General features: G+C 41.1%; 1 protein-coding gene across 2 annotated transcripts in view; it reads right to left on the bottom strand.

Annotated features, from left to right (window-relative positions):
* Positions 1-20,261, bottom strand: part of abr (ABR activator of RhoGEF and GTPase) — a 118,429-nt gene that overhangs the window by 79,499 nt on the left and 18,669 nt on the right. The window contains exon 1 of one of the 2 annotated variants that reach the window (XM_005754044.1): positions 16,516-16,906. The exons of the other annotated variant lie outside the window; for it this stretch is intronic. Within the exon in view, the coding sequence (XP_005754101.1) occupies positions 16,516-16,576 (61 nt within the window). The 5' untranslated portion in view covers positions 16,577-16,906. Of the gene's footprint in view, positions 1-16,515; positions 16,907-20,261 lie in introns of those variants that run through there. 2 annotated transcript variants of the gene reach the window in all.

The raw sequence follows: 20,261 nt of genomic DNA, 5'->3' as shown, positions 1-20,261 counted from the left end.
TGCTTTCTGCATAGGTTTAACACTCCTTCACACTAAATACAACCCTCTGCAGGGATGGTATGGATTACACACACACACACAGACTATAAATGCACTCAAACGAATATCTATTGGGGTAAACACCTCAGCATATTTTCTATTTAACACTTTCTGCCCCCAAAGCAATTCTCTTTTAGTGTTAAGTGTTAAAACTATTATTGCAGATATAAAAAGATGATATAAGAGAGAAATGATTTAAGTGTGCAAAGATTTTAACTGTCAATAACATATAATCACCTCCCATTTCCCATGTCCTTTTGTTGGTCCCTCACCCTGCACAGAAGGGATTTGTCTCTGAATAAGTTCTTCAATATAACAGTGAAGCCTGATAGCAGGCGTGATAGCAGCATATTAATATTCTGAGTGTGTATGCCTTGTAACTACACAAGAAGGTGACTCCTTTTGTACAGGTGGAAACATTTTTGTCCACTTTCTATGAAGAAGGCTTTTATACGCTTCTGCTTATTTTGAGCAACATATATTGTTTGAATGGTGGATTTGCATATTAAACATGCCCACATTTTACTTCTATGAGAAGTAAAGGCTCAGGAATTTTTCTCCCTTTGTTCTGTCACAGGAGCCGTCCCTCATAAGGTTAACTCAGGCACACAAAGCACCTGCTTTTCAAATGTGTCGTTACAAGAAGGAGCCAATAAAAAGAAAACTACAGCCACAGAGGGTCACAGACCAGTTAGTGAACACTTACCAGCCTTCAGGGAAAAATGTATATTCTTCGAACAGTTGTGAGTAGTTGCTGGAGGCTGATGACACTTGCTGTGAGCCAGTGATGGATGGCCAAAGACCAGTCATCAGTCACTAGGTAAAAATGTGTATTCCCAGGCCGTTTGGATAGTGGCTGTGGGAGGTTGCTTGCCATTATCATTAGCTATTAAACTTCTCTTTTTCTTTAGAAGAAAAATTGTTTTCTCTGACAACCCAGAAGGCAGAAGATGAAATGATGCTGCAATTCCTCATATTTAACAGAAACAGAACTCCTGGTAGCTGCTATCAACATAGCTACTGTTAATTTTTCTCCAAGTCAACTCAGTGATAGTGACTCAATGTTCAAATCACAGATTCATATATGAATATGTATATTTCACATCGGAGAGTTCAACCAATAATCTGTCTTGAAGGAAATCTAAAAATGTAACAATCACAAAATTGAAGAAAGAGGAATCTATGAAGTTGTAACTAAGGTGAATACTGATAAATTGCTGTCAGCTGGTTAAGCCACTGCTCTACTCTAGAGTGGAGGAGGAAACGCTACAGTTCCTACACTTGCTTTCTTTCACATCCTGCCAGCTCTCCCTCTCTCTATGCACAATGTCTCAGAGCCAGGTCTGCCTGTGCACATTTGCACACTAATAAAGTCAGTGGGAAGAAAAGTTGCTGCTTCAGTGTGAGAATGCAATGTGGGAATTGTGCTGCCTACCTCAGCAATTTTGTCTTTAGAGAAGAGGGATTACATCATGCCCTACAGCCAGCTTACACTGTGTGGGCACAGAGAAGCAGCCCTGCAAACTGATTCTGTACAGAGAGCAGTGAATAAGCACACACACACATTTTAAATTTTACAGCACAGATGTGTGTTCCTGAGCCAGGGCCCAATGTAGTAATTTCAAAAAGAGACTGTGTGTATGTGTGTTTGTGTTTTGGGTTGATGGCAAGATATTCCTCTGTGTCTCTAGAGCTTCTCTCAATAGATGTAAGTGAGCTCAGCCATAACAGATCCAATTCTCCAAAGATAAAGGAACGAGAGAAGACAAGGAAAACAAAAAGCCTGCTTCTTGTTCATCTCCTGGACTTCCCGGCCTCATGTAGCCTTGACAGCATGACAGTACATCAGTGGCCTCACAGATGTATGGTCATTTTGTGTGTGTTGACAGTATACATGTGGGCTTTTAATTTCCCCAGTGACACACGTTGATTGATGATGGCACGACAGGGAAGTTTAAAAGTGTTACTCCATGCTACTCCGCTTAACGTCAGTAGCAGCGACCTCGCATTATATTTGAAGGAGATACCCAGTGGGAATACGGTATCACTGGAAATCAGTTTCATTCTATGCAAATATGGCAATGAGTCAAAATAATTGATGTAACTGGTCCTAATTTTATTAGCAAAGTTAGCTGACAACAGGCAGCTGTTGAGGCAGATGTGGAGATTCCAATCTATTCTGTTTACTTGAGGATTAAATAGGAATTTTATTTGAGCATGAATTCAGTACCTTGGCAATATTAGCATAATAGTCCTTTACAATCCAGTCTTAACCTTGTGTAAGATGACACTGCTGATCAGTAAGCAGAGTGTAGCTTTTAAAGTAAAGTGTTAAAGAGTCTAAAGACAGCAAAAATATTCTAGTCACATATGAGTCAAATAATATCTGTTTGAGAGCTAAGCTGGACATAAAAACTGGTCACGCAACAGGAAAATGATCTCAACTCTACAACAGAATGATTATTTTACTTTTTTAGTTTCCAATGACTGAACCTGTCTGAAATACAAGAGGTGTAAATGAGTCATGCAAACCTTCACCATACAGGAAAAACAAAACACTGATAGTGATCCAAATAAACATTTAGATTTGTAACTTCAAATATAATTTTGCAAGCTTGCTCTTTTGCCACTTGGCTAGAAAAATCAGAAAGTATTCTATGAATGCAGACTTATGCTGCTACTGTGCACTGTGATTCTGTCCTGCGGTGAGTTTTCTGTGTGTTCTTGACAACCTGTAATGGACCTTTTGCATTGTTGCACCATGTCAGTATCACCATAACTACGCTTGCATCTGACTAAAAAATAATTCTGAAACATTTCCATGGTTTTATTTAAGAAAACTGATTAATAACAGTGAGCTTTCGTTTTATTCAAACCCAAAATTTCAGCATGCACATTTTCCATTTCAACAAACAGAAGATTATCCCGCTTGATGTAAAGTGTCGAGAGCTGTGAGGAGCTGGTCTGTGACTCATCACTTAAGCTGGGGTCTTTGTTCCCATTTTTCCTGTATCCAGCCTGATTGCGATTATAATGATTGGCTACTCTCACCGCACTTACCACTGTGCTGAGGAAATGGGCTGAGCACACTTTAATGGAAAACAAGCTGCGAGACTCCCACATTAGTTAATAGAGAACGAGAGAAACGAGTAGAAGGGAGTCCAAAAGATCAGATTTAACGGAAAGATAACAGGAGAGCCTTGCCTTTTAAACGGAAAGCCCAACCATGTTCAGGCACACAGACTTTCTGCGAGCAAACTGAGCAAAATATTTATTTGACAAAGGACAGTGAGTGTGAAGCTGCTAGGTGGGAGGAAAACAGGAAGACCACAGAGAAGATTCATGTATGTAGTGAAGGAGGAATAACAGAGGGTTTGTATAAGAGAAGAGGATGCTAAAGAGGCAAACCCTAAAGGGAGCAACCAAAAAAGAATATGCATTCTAATACAAATGTACGGGATGAGGCTAATAAAGTGGTTCCCATTACCTACTTCACAACCTGTGTGCACACATCCAGAGCACTTCCCTGGAGAGAAGGGTCCGATAACAGGCATGTCCCTTAATACCTCAAATGAGTGACAATTCTACTGCTGCATATCTTCATGTGCCATGTGCCTGTAGGCAGCAAGAGATAAGGACCCCCCCAACTACAGATTTACATGGGTAAATTGCTGTTATCCCCCCTCTAGCAAACTCCAAACCCACCAAACCAATGTTACCATGGCAGCCAGCTCCTATACATTGTAATTAGCTGGTTTAAATCCCCAAGGCTCGGACTAGCTGGAAACATCTCACTGCTTCCATAGATTAGGACAAGCACATTCACACACGGGGCCCGAAGCTACTCCCCCAGTCCACATGGTGAAACGCACAAGAGGTCACATCCAAGTGCAGACACACCTACTGAACACACCCGCACAAAAAAGATGCACCAACCAATGTTTTACAGTTCACTTCCCACATTCATGCCTGTGCTTGTAAGCAGGTGTGAAGAGATCAAGTAAAGCTGTACATGGCCAACACACACACACACACACACTGAGCACAGTTACAACAGTAGAGCAGCTCCACTGTGTGGGCATCTGGTCCCCTCTGCGTTTGTTCGTGGGCATGTGCTAATGGAAAGTGTATCAAACCGTGCAGTGAAACAAAGGCGCTACAATGAGTAAAGCTATTAAAATGCAAGCGGCTGTCGATAGCCCTCAGGGCAGCCCTAGCAGAGACTGTAGTGTCTATTGCACTCCACGGCCCAATTAGAGGAATATGCTTCAGATTAAAAGCAGTGAGATTGATACACTTCAGGTGTATCGCAGAAGCAGCAGTGTGCAGCTCAGACAGGCCCTGTAAAAGCTTCAGATCACCATAACACCCTTTGTTGTTGGTGTAGGTTTAAAAAGGAAAGACTCACTATAGTACACATTTTGTGAAATAAAAAAAGAATTTGTAACAAAAACTGCATTCTTGAAACTAATTAAGCCAAAAGGCAGTTTTTCTAAAAGATCTGCTGGCTTACACGGAACATATATGTGGACGTGTATTGGAAACACCCTATTTTAAAACTGTAGTCAACTCCCTGCTGAATCATATTCTCGTGATTGCTTTAAAATGTCAAAAATCCACTTCCAGTCTGCCAAACCAGTGGGTACATATAAGCCTCACTGGTGTGAAAAAGCATGCACATTGTTGCACCATATCCAACCAAACTTTTATGCATGTCTTTTTTACTTCCAAGCTTTCAGAGCTGCCGGGTTCTAAAACTAGACGCAGCTGGTTTAAACAAAGGGAAACCTAGGGAACTTGAAAATGAAGCCGACGAGGAAGTTGCACAAACTGCAGTTGCCACTTGAGGCTGCACTACCGTTAGATGTCAGTGTTAAAATGCCCAACTTTGTAGCATTTAAAAGCATATAGTTTTTGGCATCTATGGATAATTTTTGAAGGGCGAAAAGTTTTTATAACTCATCCAGCTGGATAATTGACTTTGGAGTGCAGCCACATTGATTGACAGGTGTCCTAACAGAGGTAGCTGGAGTTGACTGGCATCTTCAAGCGGGCCTCACTAAAGCTTTTCCCTGTGTCTGTGCTGCTGGTAACTTTAGGATCCCTTTGAGTAGATCATCCGCCTTGATATCAGTTTGGATTCGGGAGACACACACCATCTCTACTTTTAGATTAGGCTTAAAACTTTCCTTTTTGCACATAAAAGCATATAGTTAGGGATGGATCAGGTGACCCTTAATTATGCTGCAATAGGTGTAGGTGGTTGGGGGATTCCCGAGACTCATTGCGTATTTCTTTTTCAGTCAACTTTCTCACTGAGTATGTGTTAATAAACCTCTCTGCATTGAATCATATCTGTTATTAACCTCTGTCTCTCTTCCACAGCATGTCTTTGGTCCTGCCGGAGGTTTCTTCCTGTTAAAAGGGAGTTTTTCCTTCCCACTGTCACCAAAGTGCTTGCTCATAGGGGGTTGTTGGGTTTTTCTCTGTATGTATTATTATAGAATCTTCCCTTCCAATATAAAGTAAGAAATTTCATTATTGTACAGGTGTGTTACTGAGCACTAATTAGCCGATGTGTGTCTCTCTGTGTGACGTACGCTTACAGTTTACAGCCAACCTTTCATCCATATAAAGTAACTCCTGGCTTCAATTTAAAAAAAATTGTTAAAAAATGAATATGGAACTGCCAAACGCTAACGGTAAAGCTTCAAAATGTGGAGTCCAAAACCAATCTGTGGTTTAAACAGACCAAGCATTTAAAACATCTTGTGGGATAAAACCTTAATGAGCTTAAGCACAACACTTTATTAACAACATTGTTGTTAATAATAACAACAATGTTGAATTGTGAGAGTTTATTTGAAACGAATAAACCACCCATGCATTTTTACCAGCATGTTATTAAAATATAAGAAAAGGTCAATAACAATGTTAAAAAGTGCAGTTAGACTAAAAAGCTCACCAAGCACCAAAGATACTGCACAGTGGCTTTTTTTTTTAAATCTTTAGCCATGACAAGTGCACCCTGTGGGATTTCATCTATTTGATGTACCACTGCAGTATTTTGCTGGAACAATGGCTGACTCTGGTCCAACTGCGGTACAATTTTACTTTTCAGAAACACTTAATTAAGTGAAAGAGCCTAACTTATGTGCATCATATACAAAAAAGCAGCCAACCACAATATCATATTGAGGCATCCTGTCTACCCCCAGAGTTGAAGCGTGACTTTAAAGAAAAATACCCACACAAGAGGGGGGACAAATAAAAAAGGAAGTCAGGCTATTTGAAGTGGGTCCCCGTAGGTTTCTGTTCTCCGCTCGTGCTCACCAACCATTACCCTTCTTGCTTTATTTCTGCCAAGCTGTAAAAGCAAAAGCATGCCGTCCTGTTCTCTCGCTGTGCATGAATGCAAATGCACAGACTGTACAGACAATGAGGCCTTAGTGCTTGCTGTAGAAGTTTATTTTTAAAAGATTTCTATTAAATGTGACCCTGGAAAGAGTGACAGGACAGATAAGAGAATTTGTGGATGCAGCACGATGTCTGATAAAGTGAGGAGTGCACTTGAAGCGCAAGGCCATTTGGCACTCGGAGAGGACAGAGGCCTCGTCGATATCACTCCATTGATTTTGAGTTTGGTCCTTCTATAAAAGGTCACAATTAAGAGGTGGAACAAAAAGGAGGATAGTGATTTAAAAGATGGCCTTCCCACAGAAATCTGTAACTGTAATGATGCCAGTATTCTATTTATATTATTGAAGGAGATTTAAAAAAACAAAAAAACATAGAAGGTCACAGGTGAAACCAAATGGATAAAGTTATAGATATCTTAATTACAAATCATGGATCCACTATACAGTAACTTACATGTTTGCCTAATTTTCTCATAAAAGTACAAACCTACAAATATCTTAGAATCATATATTTGACTGTAATCCCTCCATCTCATCAGTTTAAATATCTTTTAAAAGATTTAATAACCCACCACCTGCCTGAATAGTACTGTTCTCCTAGTCTACTTTCGCCATGCTTCATTCGGGGTTATTTAATGACAAAGAGCCGCTCGGAGTGAATGGTTTCTTTGACTGTAACAGAAAGACAACTTCCTGAGGCCAGGAGGCCAACGCTTACTCTGGCCTTTAATTTTTAATGAAACAAACAAACACACGCGCGCGCAAACATGTAGCCAACACACACGCACCAGATACAAAGGACTACTTTTAAGGGTTTTACAGCTTCAGTCATACAGGCCAACCAAACACATACACAGCTACATTTTTATACATGGTTACAAATGTGCTACAGGCCCATTTAAGATAACGTGATCTGATATATGACCTATATGCATTCGTTTACCTGAGTCTGGCAGGGTGACTGGTTGGTGCTCGAGTGCATCCATCAGCTCTCTTTACTCATAATGGCTTCATCTCGTTTTCCTGTCTCCTCCTCTCCTTCCCCTTTTTCCCCTCCTCTTCTCTCTTCCGCTCGACTACCCTGAATGCTTAATGATGGTCCCTGCCTTCCGGGAGCATGTAAACATGCCAGACGCACTATTGGCCGAGGCAGAGGAGTTCTTATGCGCTGATTGGCTGGGGCAAGCCAGGCATGGATGGCAGAAGAAAAACAGGTTGGTGGTTACCATAGCCCTACAGGATGACTGCTGTCCATAGTAACACACACACACACACACACACACACACACACAGTCCTAGACCCTCAGGACATGGTGAAGGTCCCCACAGACACAGAACACAAACACACTCAGACACATGACACACCCTCTAACATCAAGCACAACAAAGGATTTCAGAGCTTGTGAAGATGGCACGACGCTTTGCAAACAGAACCTGGCTAACAATGTAATTTAACTGTTAACAGCTGGATAATGACTCAGTTTAAGTTTTCTGATGAACAAAAATAACATCAAAAGTCAGTTTAATATATGTTCTCATTGCTCTTTGAATTGATTTTGGAGTTAAATTGAATATTTCAAAAGAAACAGCAAGAAATTGGGGGAAAAACACAAGCTTCCACTTTCTTAAATTTTTACTTAAAAAAATGTATCAACACCAAAAGCTCCAATATCAACAAAATATAACAAGAGCTCCCAGTCTTTCCAGTCTTGTTGCTAGGTCAGCTATCATAAATTTTAGTGTTTTTTTCCATAAGGCACTTAAATATCGTGTCATTTGGAAAGATATGTTAAATTATGTCTCCCAGATAAACAAACATGTCATGTTCATAAACGGTATCATACATGGACGTAACTTAAACTTGCATTTCATTTAACGACCACCAGGGGGGCAATAGCTGTGGTTGCACATAGACTTATGGTCTTATAGAATCTATAGGAAACAGCTGTAAACTCTTTGTTGCTGAGTTTATGGGCTCAGCCAGTATATCAGTGAGTTAGGTCAAAATGATCAAAATACATTACGTCAGTCTATCTGACATGTGTTTTGCAGAAATCGTGTTCAGGGATGAGGTAACATACTTAAGCTGTGCTATAATTAATCTGCCTTGTATATTCGCTTACAATTAGATGACCTCCAATGCAGATATCATAGCTAACATAATGTAGAAGATGCTTATATGCATGCTGAAAACAGTTATAAACTCTTGGTAACCAAAATGAAATGCACAGTTACGTGGAATAAAATTATAAGTCAAGATTTAAGAGTAAAGCTGGAAACCGTTGCGATGTAATGCAAGTGCACAAGTCTGTTTTATTTATTTTTTTCTATGTGTACCTTTTTCTTTTTTAACCTTTAAGCTCCTATTAGAAGTTAAGATTTGACTTGAAGCGCAGAGCCAACCGCCAAGTTTGCACTTCACTCACCAGCATTTAAGAGTGAAAGCTCTGTAAGCTGAAACTCTGCACACAGAAAATAAGTTTGATGTCATTTCACTACTGCAATAAAAGCACTTGGCTGCTTTTCAGCTCCAGTAATCGATGGCTTCTTCGTTTCAGTTTGTTTACTAGATGTAAAAGAGCCACCGAAACACACAACGCAGAGCAAAAAGCTTCATATATTATTCACAAGGTTGTCACTGAATGAACCCAGGCGGCCACAGTTACAGTAGAAACACCAGCTGGGTTACCAGTGAGTGAGCGAGCAGCTAGCGTTATGACACGGTGACAGATTTCCCCCCTTTGCTCCTTCCAGCTGGACTCACCTAAAAGGATGAGGTTTTAACCGTATCCATATTTTAAGGTTTCACCACTTCTTCACATTCACTCCAATCATATATATCAAAAGTAATTCATCTCTCTTTTAGAACTGAGAACAGCATCCACATTATACATCATGTCCTCTAAAGTGGATCCTGACAAGGAGATTATAAATGTCTGCTAGATAAACGGTGAAACTGTTCTTTTCCCATTAATGTTTCCAGGATCCTATATTCAGACACCCAAACCAGGGTGGAACATTGTGCAACTGTTATGGAGAAGCTAACATGATGCCCCTTACATAAAGGCGCACTCTTGAGGACACCCAATGGGAGGAAGATGTTTGAACACAAAGCAGAGTAGCGGTTTACTGAAGAGGCAGTAGAGATGGCTGCATTACATAACAACAGTGCTTTTAGGCTGACTCAGATTCTTTCTTCCCTACTGTAAGTGTGCATGTGTGTGTGTGTCTGTGTGCGCATGTGAGAGAACAGCTCTAAATGCGTTTCTATAGCTACAGCACAGACTCATCCATTTATCAACATAATGGATGAGCTTGAACAGTAGAAAGAAAACAATGCAAGACTTCACATGAAGCTCAGATGAAATTACACAACACGGCTCCACTCTTACCAAGCAAAACCACTTCTCTGCCTCCACTTTCAATGCACACAGAACGAGTGCACATCAATGTGCTAGGAGCAGTAGTACCAAACAGTAGTATCTGAATTATTAATAATGGTCTGATCGGGTATTTATCTTTTGACTGTAGTCACAGCAGATTTATTGAAATGTAGTTATGAGTACAGTCTGATTTTAAATATCACAAAGGAACAAAGGCGACCCTGTTGCAGGTTCTTGAACCTGTTGCTGCACTACTTGTGACCTTTGCATCTGTTCAAGAATTTCTGCAATTAAAATGAAAAGCCCAGACTCCAACCTTTTACCAACAATGAATGAATGTCATCCTCATAGTGAATTGGGGATTTAAGAGGCTTGCTTGGCTTGTATTGTGTAGTGTTCTCTCTGCAGTCACACCATAGCTGACGTGTTTGGAAACACTACCAGATCCCACTGATTTGGATGTGTTGCTGTTGGCATCGAGATCAGAGCTAGTGGCTATTCAAGCAGAGTGAGACTGAGAGCGAGAGAGCTGGGGAGTTTGGTCCAAATAGATTTGCAGGGAGTGATAAATGAGACATCCCCTGTTGTATTAACCTCCCTTATGAAATTCTACTGGGAAGCCATCCAAAATTACTTTGCTGTGCCCCAATTTGCTGAAGCAAGCCCTGTGACAACCAACTAACTGCTAACATTAAACACTTAAAGACAGAACTGGGACTGCTGTTGGCCAGCAGTGAAGTCCATCCATTACAGTTTATATGCTGCTGAGGGAAACCAGACAACAAGACTGACAGTCTGTGAAAACCCCGTTTGATCAGGGATGTGAGGGTTGGGTAATTCTGGGCTGATACAGATGTGTAAAAAGATATCAAACCTTTCATGTATTCAGGGATTTTGCAAACTATGGTGTTAGACAGGTATTAAAGCAGGCTGGAATAATGTGGATCAGTGCTCCTGCAACTTCATTTAATGAGTAATTAAATGGGATATGCAGGTTAACTGCATACTAACATTCACGCAAAGTTAGTAGAGCTGCAGGCAGAAGATCTGCTGTGGTGACCCCTAAAGGAAGCGGCAAAGAAGAAGACAACTGTCACCTGTCTGTTGTTTTCTCAAGAAACTGAGCCTACAACATATACTTTAGAGTCAGCTAATATAATTCTCTTTTATGTGCGGTGTTTCTGTGGAAACCTATTTGAGAGGAATCTTCAGCATCTGAGACTCAGTGTATGATTAGTCAGGAAAGGCAGCAGATTACTATCACCAGCAACATGTCATTTATTACTATCCACAAGTAGTGGCAGCAGAAACGAGAGACTGTGTAGCCCATTTAACCCTCCACAAACAGCCAAATGGCCCACCATGACTCACACGGTAATATTTTTATAAGGTTTGCTGGGGCTGAAGTGACAGGATGTACCAAAAATGAGAAAAGATTTTTAATGCTCCCTCAGAGCTGCACATAAATTTGAGCCTTCCTCACTGCGGATTATGAAAATCATTTTTGACATATGTGCATGTCCGTGCACGTGCCACATCTGCTTTGCCAAGCCAAAATGCCCGTTTTCTAGCCATTACGCAATCTGGCTTTCCTTTGATGTTCCCTTAGCAGCACGTGGAACCAAAGCGAGCCAGAGACAAGTCTAGCTAATACTCTGAAGGTTACAGTGCAGGCTGGCAGCGAAGCAGAAGTCAGAGACCGTGTGCCACTCAGGCTGTGGAGGAGATAGTAACACTGCAGTTCAGAGCTTTCTGTAAAAGTCAAAAAGAGGGAAATTATAATAGACCAGTGGTTGATTCAGAGATACGTCCAGAGTAAGTGTGCAAAAGGTATATGGATTGATTGGTGGATTATTAGCCTTATGGGCAACATAAGGGCGTGCCTGCCTATTATTTCATGGCAGCTGGGATAACTCCAGCCCTGGAAAAGCAGTTAAGGACATATATGGCTATGACCTCTGTTTAAATAATGAACAAAAACAAAAGAAAGAATTCGCTACTGGATTTATTTGTTTCAGGATACAAAATGAGAAAAAACTGTTGCAAATTAAAAATGCCCTGGCACACAGAACAGTGAAAAACACATTGTAGGCCCAATTAGTTTTAATAAGGTTTCTAAAACATCTACATTTGCATTAGCGGTGCAAGTGTAGTGTAATTAACCAGTTGGTGTAAATATTAGCAAGCTTAATGAAAAGATTTTGGCCTATGCATGCTGCATGTGAAACTCAAGTTCATTACTGTCCACTCTGTTTCTTTGGTTTAGTCACAAGCATCTGGAAAGTCCACTGATTAAGTTGTGTAACCAAGTTTGAGGGTACGGTTTTTAAGAAACCGCTAGGCCACGTGGCTAATCGAAGAACAGTCCTATTTGATATTGGAAAGAATAGACGGATCTAAAACTGGGACAAACTAGCACAGAAAAAAATGAGCACCTATGCATCTGTGTGTCAATGGCACAGAGTTTCAACTGAAGCAATAATCAGTGATCACCAGTGTGATCTGCAGTCGTGGGCTAACTGACGGAGTAAAAGGGGAGTTAAAGACAGAAAATGGACACAGCAGCAGCAACAAAACGCTTCTGAAATCAGATCAGAGGTAGAAGAAAAACCCTTTTACTCTGCTGATGATTACATCAACGTGATTATAAGAATCTGTGAGGAGCACATTTGAGACCGTCCTAATCAACCAGATTAGGACGATAGGAGGAAAAACAAGTAAAGAGGTGGAAAGGGTGAGAGTTTTGTTGAAGTAACACACACACACACACTCCAACCAACAGCCGTCTGGGAGTCTACCACTTATACTGCTGACCGAACAAATGGATGACTGATGAGAAGTCTGAGCTGGTGATTCTGTTCATGTGCTTACATTGATGTGTGCGCAAAAGTTCTCTGTGCAGCTTTTATTACATTTAGCTTGCTTAGTCTGCGTATATGTAGGTTTGTGTTGTATGACTTTCATTATTAGCAGAATATGTAGTGAAACAGAGATGCCTGTGGAAAATGCTGTCTCAGTGAGCTGTGGTTCACTCGTGCAGCTGAACAGAAAGACTTCAGCCTCTCTGGGGACAACGTAGCTGTGGCTTCCAGCATCCACTCCGCTTAGGAGAGTTAAGGATGTGTGGTCACTGCTTAACACAGTCATTAGCACAGTTTCAGAGGCTGAAGAGAAAGGGCAATTAGAGCCATGTGCTTAGTAATCCACTGACAGGCAACAGAGGGAGCTTCAATACTAATGGTTTAGGGCAGGACTGGGTCATCTTTCATCATTAACAACCAGGTGTTTGTCACACAAACAGAGCTATTGTCAACTTGTGTTGCAACCTTTTGTAACCAAGTGGTGTAGTTGTATTAAGGAAGTATATAACCATTTTTGTAAAAATTTCAAAGTAGTGGTGAATTCCCACTTCCCTTATCAGAAAAAAAGGGTCAGCTCAGCAGCCGCACAGGCACACAAAGAGTATGAGGTGGATAAAGGGCAGGCGGAAATCAAAAGGATGATGAACTGACAGGTGCATTAAAAAAAAAGAGGATTGTGCCCTTTTCACGAACAATAGATCATAATAAAGCCCTGTTTCAATGCTTTTGTGATGGTAATAACCTGTCTGCGAGTGTACACATGCAGCCTCATACAGAACTTGAAATGTGTTAAAGCACATTGGGTGTTAAATTCAGATGAACTCTGTTAACCAAAAATAGCAAACGTTAGAATAGTATAGAGCATAGGTGTCAAACTCTGGCCCGCGGGCCAAATTTGGCCCGCAGCCTAATTACATTTGGCCCGCGAAGCCATACCAAATTACTATTAGAGCTGGCCTACTGGTATTATACAGCTAATATATATATTGTTTAGTATTAAGCTTTGCTTGTTCCATATTCAGTTTTCCAGCAAAACTTATCTGAGTCCATAAGAAAAGATTCATTCTTATATCTGGAGGAAGATTTTTTTTCAATAAATATTAATGTTAGCCCGCGACTTTGTTCCATTTTGAATTTTGGCCCACTGTGTATTTGAGTTTGACACCCCTGGTATAGAGCTATAGTATAGTATACTGTGCTGTCCCTGCTTTATTCCCCATCAACACACTTTGGAGACAGGTTTGCTTTGACAAATCTTTATAGCCATCATGTTTAGATTTTAGTACGTACATTGTTAAAACCTAAAATCAAATCAAATCAAATAAAACTATATGCAAGTCCAAGAAAAACGGCTTACAGCATTTTATATGTAACACTTTAACATATTTGTTTTTCGGCTCCATGCTGTAGTGGTCAACATGTTTGACTTGCACACAAATGATCCTTTTTGACATCAGGGGGGGGAAAAACAACAACAACAAAAAACATAAAAACACAAATACACACAGCCTCAGGAGGTCTGGTCTTAGTGTTAGTCCTTAGCCCATAAAATGGGATGCTGCATAAGGAAGGGCATAAATAAGTACTTTACTAAATCAAACAGGTCACTGTTGCATCCAATTGGGAAAAAGGGAGCAATAATATTTGTTTTAAGCTTTTCACTAGCCATCTCAACCCACAAATGCACCTTCCACACTGAGCTAGCATTAGCTGATAGCTCTACCCTGCAGGGAGAGAAAAAAGAAAAGAAAGGCAACAGTCAAAATGCTAAACTCTAGACTTCAACACAGTAGCCCAAAAACCAGTGAGTTAAATAACGAGACTATATACCCACAGATTGGGTCTCAGCTTTAGCGTACATACACAAGAGTGGCATTTAGAGCAGGGCGATATGACCAAAAATATTTATCACGACATAGATTTGAAAATTTGCGATAACGATATAACTGACGATATAATTGACACTAGACAAAATACTTTACAACTCCACAACTTTATTAGTGCAAAAAAAACCAAAAAAAAAAAACCCATCAATGTATTTTCACTTAAACAAGCAGCTGTTTTTTGCATTAAAGTTATATAAAAGTTTAACAGTGCAAATTCTTAATAAAGCTTCGACAATCCATCAAGCGGTGCGGCTTCGTAGCTTAGCAAAGTTGTAATAAAACATTTGACAGATTTTCGAGCGCCGTGTACATAAAATCATTTAGAGGTCAGTAAACACAACCAGAATTCAAACATAAGGCACACGGTATTATGAGGGGCACTGTCGATTTTCAGAAAAATCAAAGTATTGATTCTTATTCTCCGTCGCCACCATGCTTTTTCCGCCATGTGCATATGAAAACAAAGGCACTGCGCATGCGTGCTTTACCCATATTCTATCGCAATATTTCATTTTCTTATCGTTGCCCAACTTTATACCGGTATTACCGTGAACGGTATAATATGGCCCAGCCCTAGTGGCATTCATCTTCTCGAGCTCTTGGCAGGAACGCAAAACGTGTCTTTCTGAAATAATCTAACAACTCTTTAAAGTCTCTCTAAAAACAAACAAACAAAGCTGATCAACATGATATAAACTATGGGTAGTCTACTTGTAACACCACAGCTTGGCATTTACGTTGGTATTACTCATTTCCACATCACATCAAGTTAAAAGGAAGCCCAAAAGCCTTACAATAAAGTACCACACCTTAAATTTGTGTGATACCCAAAGAGAACCACATGTGCATTGCAGTACATTAACAACGTTATCACTAATGCATAAATACCTTCACTGCCAGTAACTACTGCAAGGTCTCACTTAAGTATCTAATCAACAGCATCGAACAGAAACCACGTTTCACCTTTCTGTTTTTCAGCATCTTTATCACACCCCCAACCCCATCTCCATCAGTCTTTCCTGTTCACACCATGTCTGCACATTAAGATATAGTAACAAAAGTGGCAAAAGACAATTCTCAAAAGGCTATTTCATGCACCCAATACACCTAACACACACACGCACAACACCTCAACAACACACAAACAGCTGTGACTGCATGGATGTGTGTACTGTTGCAAAGAGCTTCACATAGCCTCTGTTCTAAATTACAACAAGCAAAAACATAGTTCGTATTCACTTTATGTAAATCATCCAAGCGCAAAAAAAAGGAAAAAGGAAAAAAAACAATCCAAGGTCAGACTAATTTAGGTGACAAACTAATGGGAGCAGTTTTGTCTGTTTCATTAATCGACATCGTAACCTGACAGCTGCTCTCATGCAGTGTACAGTACGACGGGGGAGACTACATCGCAGCATAAAGACTACAATAAGGAGTGGTTTAAAAATTCAGCATCAGACAGCTTGTGTCCTCGATAGGATGGAACATAAAGTTCTACCTCCAGGTTGTAAGCATGACTCACTCTGCCTCACACTATATAATCCCTGGGCTTCCCCATGCTTCTGTGATTACTGGCCAGCAGAAAGCCCGACGGCAGTGGGCATGAGTTGTTGACACTAAAAGAAGTGTGTGTGTGTGTGTGTGTGTGTGTGTGTGTGTGTGTGTGTGTGTGTGTGTGTGTGTGTGTGTGTGTGTTGGCCTTGGGTTGAATGCCTTGTTATAGACAGCCATAATAATGCACACTAATTGGAAGTCCGGAAAATGCAAAGTGTTCGCTGTGTGCAGATCGCTGGGGCTGTAACACGAACGGGCAGCGGATGAGATAGAGAAGAGGGGGGTGCAGGGCAAAACACGGAGAGGTAAAGCGCACAGTTAAATGAGAAGTGATGAGTGGAGAGGAGTAAAGTGATGGAGGAGAGGTACGTACTGCTGTAAAGGGTGTCGATCCAGGAGAGCCGGGGCAGGCCGCGAGCACTGAGGGGCTCCATCCTCTTTTCCTCTCCCTGTCTCAGTCGCTCTCCCTCTTTCTTATGTCTTCAGTTCTTCTCTGCAGCTGCTTTTTGCGTTGCCTTGCTTCTTTTCTCTTATCCTTGAAACGCAGCCTTCATCTCGCTCGGAGAAGCAAGAAAAACCATTTGGGGGAAAATGTCAGAAGGCACCCCGGGGTCCAACAGGCTGACAAGCAAGAGAGCTGAAGAAGGAGCGAAAGACTGAGAGGTGTGCGTCTGTGTGTGTGAGAGAGAAAACAACAGGCTGGAGACGGACACCGCCGACCGTTGCTAGGGAAAGGGAGAAGCACTCATTCTCTCTCGCTCTCTCTTTGGCTTGCTCTCTCACTCCCACCCACCCCTCCTCTCTCGCTCTCCTGATTCTGCGTGAATGCCTCATCAGCCTCACTCGCTGTCTCTCTCCCTCTCCTCCCCCCCCCCCAGTGTCTTAGCAGCGTGTAGAAGCCGGAATTGAGAAGCCGTGCCTAATGACTGAAGCAGCGAGGTTTGCGAGATGTGAATCAACTGACAAAATCTCAGTTTCTCTCTTCATAAATGAAACCACTAAACCCACTAAAATCCAAAGTTGCTTTCACGATCTCCGTCTCTCCTTGCGCATTAGGTTAGCAGCTTTTTTCTTGCATGTAGATACAATTTGCTTACTCTGACTTTGTTGAGCACATCGCAGCTTGAATTTTTTATCTTGTTCTTTAAACGTAGGTAAATGTTACTCAAGTTTTAAGAGAACTCTGCCTAAGAAAGTCAGTATTAAAACAATGTTGCAGCATGAAATGCTAAGATCAAAAAAACATCTTTGTGTCAGGGGTTCAGCAAACATCCTAAATAGCCTATTGTTAGCCTATTTTATAACTGCTCAGACTGAGGCTTTTTCTAAAATATAGAGGAAACATATACAGCCAAAGAGAAACCACCCTTCAGGAAAAAAAAACTGGGTTATCTTCCCCTGATAAAAGTTTAATGTGAAATCCACTGTGTGGTTATGTTTTGTTAATATAGCAATAACAAAGGTAAGTATGAAAGGTCTTTCTGTGGTTTTATGAGCCAAACTAGTCGTAGCTGCACTACATGATGAGTTCAAGATCACAGCCGCTTGGCTGGGACGCACAATTCACACTTTGTGTGAAACAGAGTCAGTCATTTAGTTCAGAGAGAGAGAGAAACCGAGAGAGTGTGGCGGGTTCACTTGTCACGGTTTAAGCTAGTTCTGTTCCCGTGGCAACGAAGAACATGAAAGCAACGCACACATGTGCATGTGCTGTGAAAATGTGCCTGCATACTGATGCTGTGTATAAGACGATATAATACAGACTCCATGATAGATGGCAATAGAAGAACCATGGAGCCGGTCTACTGTGTGCATCACCAGGAACAATAGCTAAAGGATATTTAGAATAAATGTCTGGAGCTCAGCCACAGCTGGATTTTTGAGGACTGAAGCAGATGCATAGGGACTAAATAGTTCAAAGTTATTTTGAGAAGTTAAAAGGATGGGGTCAACGTTTATTCACTTTCCCCCACTGTATCAGACTAGTTAAGGAATGTAAAGTGAGAAACCACTTAACTCCACCCTACTACCTGCTCCAGTGTTTCAGAATAAATGACGGTGACAAAGAAATTATAGCATTTTATTGCATTAAAACCCAAAAAGAAGTTGGCATTTTCCACAATAGTGGTTGGGCTCTAGCGCAAAATCCAGGAAATCTTAATTTTTCAATATGCAATTAAAAATGTCACGCTGTGCCTTATTGATTTTTTTGAAATTAGCAGGCTTTAATGGGCACATTAGCACATTAGGTCTCCTGTTGCTCCCTGTTCCCAGAAAGAGACCTGGCAGCATTGCCGCACAGCACAATTCCTCTTCATCAGGCCCAACGCCCGGCGAGTTTATTAACGCATGTGCTACATAGGAGGCCAATCATCGGAGACGAGCATCGTGCCAGCGACAACAAAGCCTGATATGAAACGCTCCCCTCAAACCTCAGATCTCCTCCCCCTTCATCCTCCTCTAACCAGCATGGGGGAAGGAAAGATGGGAGGGTTGAGAGGCAGAAAAAAACTTCAATTAGGACACAAAGGCTGACAGGAGGAACCCCACAACTGCTCCCTGCCTCTTCCCCCAACCTCTGCAGGCAGAGCACCTGGCCCCGAGCTCTGCTCTTTGTTAGTCTACAGCACGTGTATGTGCCAGCTGGAGGGAACGTACACGAGTTAAACGACCTGGCATCCCATGAGCCTCTCTTGGTCGTGTGTGTGCGCATGTATCTGTCTCAAGGCATTTAATGTATTCCTGCATGTGTTAATGTACATCAGGGTTATTAATGAATATAAATGTGTCATTGTGATGGTGGGAAAGCACACAGGCGTGACAAAAACCACACACAAACTCAAGGCGTACACGCACAAAACACATGGGATTATGTAAAGGGAAAGCCAAGCGGGCAGAGAAGAACACGGGGCTGGTGAGTGGCACTTCATCAAATATAGATTGATCTACTGTACAGCCTTACACCTCCTTTGTCTTAAATCTGGGCCAACAGAGACAGACACACAGACACACACAGATGATTTAGGGTTTTGAAAGAAAATCTGCCCGCCTCCTCTTTCCAAATACCTCATCGTTCAACGGGGATAGCCAAACAAAGAGAGCACACATGCCATGCTCAAACACACAAACTGTATTTACACCAAACTGCGTGTTCTGAAGACATTCTGGAGCTTCACAAAGCTACATTTAGAAAATATGAATAAACAGTCAAACTGTGTAATAAAAACCCATTAGTAACTGTCTCTGAACCCTCCCAAACACACACAATTTCAGTCTCTTCAAAGTTCAGCACGTCAACAATGCGTCGTTCTCTATAAAGGTTAACTTTCAACAGCAGTCCTCTACTATGTGTGTGCGTGTGTGTGGTTGCTGGACAAGATCTAAATGTAAGGCACTCATATTCTTTAGTGTATCCACACAGAGATACACACTTTTTTCCCTCAAGACAGATCACGGATTGTGTTGGAGAGACACGATGTTCCTTTGTGTCACAGACAACATCTACTCAGAGTTTCCCCTTAATTGGACACTTTATTTAAACAATTACATGCTTGTGTGTTACAAAAAGGCCACACATCAGTAGCCAGCACAGCATGAAATGTAGACCATACAAAAAAAAACTGGATATTTAAAACAGAAAAAATCAATCTTTGCTTTTGATTAGGTGTGTCATCCCACTGTGAGCTAATGTGAACAAAGGACACTGGATGTGGATGTGTACTGTGTGATACTCACAGGCATATTTAGGCCCTGCAGAAATCAATGGACACGCATCTGGGACAGCTTTTAACAGCTTGAACTGAAAGTACGCTTTATAGACAGCTATTACAAAACATCAGAGAAAGCTGGAACTCAAAGTGGATAAAAAGCAAAAATTATGATGCTTTATCAAATTTAAAAGCTCCTAAAACATCACACAGCATGTCCTTTGAGTATACAACTGCACAATTAATTTCTTAATCATTCCAAAAGGTCTACTGTAATCACGTTTAAATTTTTCCTTTATCTTTTGCTTGGTTCGGTGTGTAATCACAACAAGGCTCTAACTAAAAAGAACCTGATAAATCCCAGCTTCCATAAAAAGACACGACGATGCATTTATTTTATTCCCCATTTTGT

Source organism: Pundamilia nyererei, unplaced genomic scaffold, assembly GCF_000239375.1.
Source record: "Pundamilia nyererei isolate P.nyererei 1_Seehausen unplaced genomic scaffold, PunNye1.0 scaffold00498, whole genome shotgun sequence".
In the NCBI taxonomy this organism is placed as follows: Eukaryota; Metazoa; Chordata; class Actinopteri; order Cichliformes; family Cichlidae; genus Pundamilia; species Pundamilia nyererei.
Note: the sequence above shows the minus strand (reverse complement) of the source record. Positions and strands in the feature narration are given on the sequence as shown.